Source organism: Otolemur garnettii, unplaced genomic scaffold (assembly GCF_000181295.1).
Source record: "Otolemur garnettii isolate 467f Iridium unplaced genomic scaffold, OtoGar3 scaffold00288, whole genome shotgun sequence".
NCBI classification, from domain to species: Eukaryota; Metazoa; Chordata; class Mammalia; order Primates; family Galagidae; genus Otolemur; species Otolemur garnettii.
The window spans coordinates 361,604-370,387 of NW_003852683.1; the positions used below are offsets into that span (position 1 = coordinate 361,604).

The 8,784-nt window shown below is 43.6% G+C and overlaps 1 protein-coding gene across 1 annotated transcript in view; it reads left to right on the forward strand.

Annotated features, from left to right (window-relative positions):
* The first annotated feature begins 3,259 nt into the window (after positions 1–3,259).
* The window catches only part of LOC100959946 (sialic acid-binding Ig-like lectin 10), an 8,564-nt gene continuing 3,039 nt past the window's right edge, over positions 3,260–8,784 (forward strand). The window contains exons 1-4 of the mRNA XM_012813661.1: positions 3,260–3,434; positions 4,413–4,697; positions 5,036–5,317; positions 5,462–5,564. Of these exons, the coding sequence (XP_012669115.1) occupies positions 3,260–3,434; positions 4,413–4,697; positions 5,036–5,317; positions 5,462–5,564 (845 nt within the window). The remainder of the gene's footprint in view (positions 3,435–4,412; positions 4,698–5,035; positions 5,318–5,461; positions 5,565–8,784) is intronic.

The window sequence follows — 8,784 nt, forward strand, 5'->3', positions numbered from 1 at the left end:
TCAGTAGAAAGGAGGCAGGAAATAGAGACTTTGTTTTCAAACTGAGGGCTTTATCTCCTGAACAAATTTGAAATAATGAGGGAGAGGAGGATGGATGTAAGCAGACCGCTCTCAGGGTCCGCCTGGAACATTGCCCTAAAAGAGATGGGCAGACGAGGTGCAGAGGCAAGTCTGAGAAAGGAAACTTCTTTCTGGTTGTGGAGATCCGGGAAGGAGCCTCCAGGAGAAGTTTACATTTGACCTGGACTTAGGACAGGGGAGGATTTGAATGTGGGCAGAGGACAGAGGTGCAGAAGGATACCATGAAATAGAGGTGGCCTAAATAAGCATAGAGATGTAGGATGTGCAGGGTGCTTTTCTCTTTGTCACAGGAAGAACGATGGGGTGCAGGGAAAGGGGCCAGAGGAGATAGAAAAAATGTGGGACAACATTGTGGAGAGCTTCAAATGCAAGGCAGGGTTAGGATTTATGCTGTCAGCCACAGTACTGTTTATTTCTCACCCACCTCCCTTAAATATGTTTCCTTCTCTCCATCCCCATCCTTCTCCTGGGCCATTGCCTGCCCCTCAGTACAGATCCAGGGGACCTTCAGAACAGTAAGACCTGTGCCCCCCGTGTTTAAAACATTTTCATGATTTCCATGCCTTCCCCAGTGATTTAGAACAGAGTTTGAGCTCCTCAAACTTGAATGTGAGGCCCTGTGAAGGGGGAGTGGCCTGGGCATGAAGACTGGAGGAGAGAGGGAAAAGCAGACATGGTGTTGGGGCCTCACAGAGCCTTAGAGGTGACTCCTGTTTCTGAAGCTCCTCAATATCTGGTCCCATCAAGCTCTGAAGGGACGAGTCCCCAGCAAGCAGTGGGCTTATTTCCACCCCAGCCCAGCCTTTTCACTGCTGTCCCTCTCCTCATCCAGCCCAAATCCCTTCCTCCAGGACACACAGATCTGAGGTCAGACTCAGCAGCAGGAGACACCCTGGTCCCCTCCTGCCCCTGAGATCATGCTGATGGCTCTACCACTGCTGTGGTTGGGTAAGTGCAACAGGGACTTGGGGTTGGGGGATGGAAGGTGGGCAAGGCTGAGATAAGAAGGAGAGGTGAGGAGGTGAGGACACAAGGAATTATGTACTTGATACATAATAAGTATGTGGGTTAGTATGAAAGGTTTTTTTGTTTGTTTGTTTGTTTGTTTTTGAGACAGAATCTCAAGGTTTCGCCCTGGGTAGAGTGCCATGGCATCATAGCTCACAGCAACCTCAAACTCTTGGGCTTTAGAGCAATCCTCTTGCCTCAATTTTTCTATTTTTAAGTAGAGACGGGGTTTCGCTTTTGCTCAGGCTAGTCTCAAACTCATGAGCTCAAGCAATCCAACTGCCTTGGCCTCCCAGAGTGCTAGGATTATAGGCGTGAGCCATCACACCTGGCCGGTATGAAAGTTTTGAGACAGGCTGTGTTATTACTTCACTTTCAAGAAACAGTTGCCAGCATTCTTTCTGATTTACCCATTCAAGTTTCAACTTGCTCGGCTTACGAGTATTGATTGCTAGGAGGACTTCGTTTGTTTTCATCCATGCAGATTTTCTTTCTTGAGTTTTGTGTATCTTGAAACTTTCATAATGACCACCCTAACTCGACACCTTCCATGCACATGTTCTGCAGGTGACATTGCAACCCTATTTCACCTAATTCCCTAAGGGATTATCATCCCCACGTCACAGATGAGGAAAAGGCGTAAGAGGTGAATTACCTTCAATTTCGGCTTGCCCAGAGGCACTAGAAATGTGGCTAGCAGGTGCCCAACTCTTCTGACTCCTAGTTCCATTTTAAATGCCCTGCCCCCACCTCTCTAGAACTTAGATAATAAATACATTGCTCTCCTGACATCACGGGAGTGTAGTGGGTGTGATTAAGTCACATTTTGGAAAAGAGGAACAGCATGCAAATCCAGAACCCAAACCCAGTGTGTTGAGATTCCTAGTTGTGATGACCTGAGTCCTGATTTAACACAGTCCGTAATTACTTTATCTGCAACCTACAGCAAGGTGATTAATCTCACTGGGCCTCAGTTTCCCCATGCCTATGAAGGTAATAATGAAACTGAAATGAGAATGGCTTGATCAGACATCATGAAGGGACTGGGAAACATGCTAAGAGCTCACATAGGTCAATACCCCTGCCATGTGTTTTAGCAGACACAACCTCAGAACATATTTAGTTAACCAGTCCATCTGTTTTATACATAAGAGAGCTGTCACCTAGGAAATGGAGGAGGAAAAGGAAGGAATACTTGTTCACTGAGAGCCTACAGCTAAGTTACAATCTGTAGTTTTTCTAGAGGGGGTCATGTACCTCTGTAGATCCCATCCTTAATTCTCCCAACATTGCAGCATTGGTATTACTGTATTCATCTTTCTGACTGAGAAACTGAGATGCAGAAATGATGCAACATGGCCAGAGTCACAAGATACAATTAATACCAACAACAAGAGTGAGAAAAAATCTGGCAGACTAGATTGGAGTGGTGCCATCTTGGGAGTCCCTAGGACTTCTTTTGGATTCAGTGATTCACAAGGACTCAGCAGAACTATTTCACTCGTGGTTACAGTTAATTATAGCAAAAGAATACAGGTTAAAATCAGTAGAGGGTAGAGGTGCGTGGACAGAGTCCAGGAGAGACCAAGCACAAGCTTTTCGCTGTCCTGTTCCAGTGGAATTACAGGACCAAAGGTTGCTTCTTTTAACAGTAATGCAGGCTCAGATGTGCCAAGCAGGGAAGCTCACCTGAGCTTTCGTGTTCAGGGTTTTTATTGAAGGCCAGTCATGAAGACCTGGAAGATCTTGGTTTCCAGCCTATCCAGAGGTCAAGGTGGTACCTCAGGGCCCAAGGTCCTCACCATAAATCAGTGTTAGCATAGATTATCAAAGACAATCCAATCAGGTGGAACATTCCCAGGGCTTAGAGATCACCTCCCAGCTAGGCAAGTGCCAAGTCTTTCCTAGGTGAGGTTAGTCTTTTAATGCACAGGTGGGCTATGGGAGGATGCAAAGTGAGTCCAATTTTTAACTTGACTCTCTCTTTACAGGGTTACTTTTTTATGTTTCAATGGAAGTCAAGAAGATGCCAGTGGAAGAGGGGCCATGCTCCACAATCCCTTGCATATTTGAATTTCCTGAAGAATCCCTTAGCAATCCTATGATCAGGGGGTACTGGCTCAGTGAAAATAGCAGCTCCCCCATAGCTCCCAACAAACCCAGTGCTACCATGGATAATAATGCCAAGGACAGATTCCACATTCTTAACAAACCCAAGGACTCAGATTGTACCCTGATGATCCATGATATACTCAAAGGAGATGGCATGACATATCTACTCTATGCAGATCTAGGAGAACAAAAACGTGCTTTCCCGAGAGAGAATATCAAACTCTCTGTGTCAGGTGACATTCTTTCTCATACAATATGTGTTTTAGAAAGAAGATCCAAAAGGGGTTCTGGTCATTGTGGTGGTTGTTTTTTTTTTTTTTTGAGACGGAGCTTCAAGCTGTCCCCCTGGGTAGAGTGTCATGGCCTCACAGCTCACAGCAACCTCCAACTCCTGGGCTCAAGCGAGTCTCCTGCCTCAGCCTCCCAAGTAGCTGGGACTACAGGCGCCCGCCACAACGCCCGGCCATTTTTTTTGGTTGCAGCCATCATTGTTGTTTGGTGGGCCCGGGCTGGGGATTCGAACCCGCCACCTTAGGTGTATGTGGCTGGCACCTTAGCTGCTTGAGCCACAGGCGCCAAGCCATTGTGGTGGTTTTTACTTCACCAGATACTGGGCTTTACAAACCCTTAGGCATTTAATTTTTACAATAATTTTACAATAATGCAACAGGAGAGTTGCATTTGGTAGTTGATAATTTATTTTTCCAAAAACAAATGGCAAAGAGAGGATAGGTGACTTGCTGAGTAGCATCCATCCAGTAAAAAACTGAACAGATCAGGCTGGGCAGGGGCAGAGCCTAAGGGAAGAGCTAGATTGGAGACAGAGAAACAGTGTAGGAGCTATGGTCTAGTCTAGTTTAGTCTGGGGGACAGGTAAGGAACCACAGGCCATGAAGAAAATCCACTCCCTCTCTGTCTTGGAAGACCAGAGTTCAGGTTCTAGTTCTACCACCTTACATGAGCCTCTTTAGTTTGCTCACCTGGACCACGGGACACATGCCTTCCACACAAAGAAACAAAATCTATTTGGGGAAAACCACCCAACAATACCAATCCCAGGTTCCATAGGTTGTTCAGAAGTTGGGGGTGGGGTGTTTCCAAATGAGCCAATGGGTGAGAAAGCACTTTGTAACCTATAAATGCTGTGCAGCAATAAAGTGTCTATGATATTCCCTTGTCCACAGGTTTGGGTCCACTCCTGTCTCTTCTAAATCTGACTCAAAAGTCAGAGCTTCATATCCCAGAGATTCTTGCAGTTGGGAAGCCTGTGACCTTGAACTGTACCATTAAAGGCACCTGCAGAGAAACCAAAGGCCTCTTTCTCTCCTGGAAAAGGCCCACTTTGTCCTCCACTGCAGGCGTCTCTGGCAGCTCACCCACCTTGGTGCTGCACCTCACCCCAAAGCCTGAAGACCATGGCACCACCCTAAGATGCCACTTGAACTTCGCCCTAGATAACTTGAGCAGAAGTGGCCTGGTCAAGCTCCAAGCAATCTGTGAGTGCTGGTGGGCACAGGCAGAATCCCATCTATGTGAGAAATGGTGGGCCTGTGGGAGACACCTGAGTAGCCGAAGGAAGAAGGCTGGGGGGCAATAACATCTTACCTCTTCCCCTGACTGCTGGGGCTGAGAGGTCAGAGTTAAGAGCAGAGCCAGAATTGGAGGCAGATGAGGAGAGAGGATGAAAGGGAATTGCTCTTAGGCCCCTCTGCACTTTCAAAAAGGCTTTCTGAAGCTCCCCATGAATAGCAGCCAAGGAGAATTCTAGATCTCAGAAGAAGTAGGGAAGGAAAGTCAGGATGCCTTATGGACTCCTGACTCTCCCTCCCCACAGCACCGGCCAGGTTGTTCAACTCCTCTTGCTCCTTGGAGAAAACACTGCAGTGCAACTGTGCCTTCCAGGGGGTCCCCACACCCTCCGTGCAGTGGTGGCTGGGAGGTGCCCCTGTGGATGTTAGCAGCATGGATACCATCCTCCAGGTGACCTCTACTATACATGCCCCCTGGGCCAACAGCACCATTAGCCTCACTGGGGAGCCAGAAATACTCATGAGACTTGTCTGTGAGGGGAAGAACCAATATGGAATCCATACTTCAAGGATCTTCCTGATACCAGGTGAGAGTCCAGGGGCCGGGTGACTGAACCAGAATAACAGGAACCAGGGTGAGGGTGGGCACAGGGCCAGAGGAAAGAGTAGAGTTGTAGCTCAGACTTCAGAGCCTAAGGAGAAACACCACTCCCATCTCCCTCTGATTCCAGATAAGAATTCAGTTTCCAACGTGTTTGTGAAAGGATTGATCCAGGGTATCGTGTATGGAACCATTGCAGTCTCGCTGTTCTTCTTCTGCCTTGTCCTCCTTGTGTGAGTATCATAGTTCAGATTCATCAGCAAGCCTCTCCCACAAAGCCTACTGCATTGATTTATGTTATTTATTTCCTTTCTTGTATTTCATTCCAGCTTATTTTGCTTTGCCTGGCTTCTTCCAATTGACTCTTACATCAACTTTCAGCCGTTCTTCTTTCCCAGTCTTTGTGTTTGAGGTTATAAATTTCCCTCTCAGTGCGGCTTCAGCTGCATCTCACAAATGTTAATGTGAGTCATTTTATTATCACTTGGTTAAATATCTCTAATTTTCATTAAGACTCTTGACCTATGAGATTCTTTAAAAGGCCGATCTATATTTCCCGATAATCTTGTTTTCCTTATTTCTAGTTTAAATCCAACAAGATCAGAAAATATACTATGTATGATTTCAATTCTTTATATTCTTTGTGGCAGATTTTTTGTTTAGTTTCTATAAATATTTCATGTGGGCTTGAAAAGAATGTATATTCTATACTACACTTGTCACATGAAGTATACATGTGTGCGTATGTGTATATACATGCACGTATATTTTCTTTTTTTTTTTTTGAGACAGAGCCTCAAGCTATCCCCCTGGGTAGAGTGCTGTAGCATCACAGCTCACAGCAACCCCCAACTCCTGGGCTCAAGCGAGTCTCCTGCCTCTGCCTCCCAAGTAGCTGGGACCACAGGCACCCGTCACAACGCCCGGCTATTTTTTGGTTGCAGCCATCATTGTTGTTTGGCGGGTCCAGGCTGGATTCGAACCCACCACCTTAGGTGTATGTGGCTGGCGCCTTAGCCACTTGAGCCACAGACGCCGAGCCTATATTCTTTAAATTGAATTCATGAATCATGTTGTTTAATGTTTGTACTGATTTTATGGGCCTGCTTACTCTAATGATAAGAGAGATGTGCTTTTAAATCTCTCACAATGGTCGTGGGTTTGTCTGTTTCTTCTTGAAATTCTGTCAGTTTCTGTTTTATATATCTTGAGGCACATTATTACTTTCAAGTCTGTTTAAAAATGTGTATACTTTCCCGAGAACAGACACTGTTTTTCTTCATCATCTCTGCTTTCAATCTGAGACCTTAAGGTTTAGATTTATGTTTTACAAACAGGATGTAATTTGACTTTTTCAACCTGGTAATCTTTTAACTGGATTCAAGTGAGTTTACTTAATGTAATTACTAGTGCACCTGAATTTAAATAAGCCATCCTAAATTTAGTTTCTTACATTTCTTCTTTCTTATTTCTTGCCCTTTTGGACTGGCAAGGTATTTTTATCAATCCATTTTTTTCCTTTCTACTAGTTAAAAATTAAGTGATTAATTTATTTTCTTTCTAGGTTTTTACTGATTACCTAGAAATTACAACAAGGGTACTTCAGTTATCAAAGTCTAAATTGGTTCAAATTGATTAAAATCTGTATCCACCTTCCAGATTATAGAAAGACTGTATATCAGTTTAACTCTATTTTTGCTCCTCTCGACTCCCATTCTATTGTCATGACATGCTTGATGGCATTTTGTCAATTCTAGTATGCATGTTATTGCACATGCTATCATCTCTGAAACTGAGATATGGCTTACAGTCGATGGTCATTTACAGTTGCCTCTGGTTCCACGTGGCACTCTTGAAACAGGTATCTTGTGCATAAATGAACCAGTCATGACTGTTCATATTATGGGTTGAGCATCCCAAACCCAAAAATCTAAAATCCAAAATGTTTCAGAATCCGAACATTTTTGAGTGCTAAAATGACACCCAAATAAAATGCTCATTGGAGCATTTTGGATCTTGACTTTTTGGATTTGGGGTGGTGATCAGCTGGTAAATATAATGCAAATATTCCAAAATCCAAAACACTGCTGCTCCCAAGCTTTTCAGAAAGGGTTACTCAATCCATATCACTTTGATTGAGTTATGTGGCTACTGATATTTGTTTAATGGATTGCCTTTTCAAACATTTTCAAAAGAGTTTACATTACTAGGTGGTACTGAAACAAAAAGTTATGGAATGCAATAGGGCACTGGATAAAAGAGTAGCCATGCATTTTATCTTTATGACACCTATATTATTTGTTTGAGGAATGACTAAAATTCCATATTTTTTTTTGTAAAGCAACAACCTGGTGTTTTATAGAATCTAAGAAAGGGCCGGGCATGGTGGCCTACACCTGTAATCCTAGTACTCTGGGAGGCTGAGCCGGGTGGATTGCCTGAGCTCACAGGTTCGAGATCAGTCTGAGCAAGGGCAAGACCCTGCCTCTAAAAATAGCCAGATGTTAATGGTGGGTGCCTGTAGTCCCAGCTACTTAGGAGGCTGAGGCAAGAGAATCACTTGAGCCCAAAAGTTGGAGGTTGCTGTGAGCTATGATGCCACAGCACTCTACCGAATGCAACAAAGTGAAACTCTGTCTCAATAAATAAATAAATAAAATCTAAGAAAGATACCCAGATGTGGATGAGGCCATGTTACTCTTTGCTAGTAAGAAAAAAGCAGAAGGGTAATCCATCTCATAACCTGTCAATGCAAATGAAGTCAGGAGAAATCACCAAATCCTTTAGAACAGATCAAAGAAATTTCAAATTAACAAGAGTCATACACTGTTTGGGACTATATTAAAATATTTGTCATAGTTTCATTGGCAGCATTTATTCTGTTAGTGAGATATGAATCATGTGTCTTGCCATTAGTGGCATTTTATCATCAATGAAATATCAATCTTCTATTTTGGGCCCCAAAAGACATTATCATCATTGTCATCATCATCATCATCATCATCATCATCATCATCATTTTATATGTTCACTGTTCATTTTGATTTATGTACACATTTACCATATTCTCTACTCTTTATTCCTTGCATATTAGATCTTCCACCTGGAATAATTTTTCTTCTGAAATATATCTTAGGAGGCCCATTAGAGATGGTTTTTCTGGGAGCAAACATCCTTGGTTGCTTCTCTCTCTCTCTCTCTCTCTCTCTATATATATATATATATATATATATACACACATGCACATATATGTATAGATAGATAGATAGATATCTTCATAGTTGAAATATATTCTCATGGAATGCCACTGGCAGTTATTTTCTTTCAGTATCTTGTACTATTCCACATTCCACTGTCATCCTGCTTCTGTCATCACAGAAGAAAAGTCAGCTGTGACTCTGATCTGCTACTCCTTTGAAAAGAATCTGTCGGCTCGGCGCCTATAGCTCAACC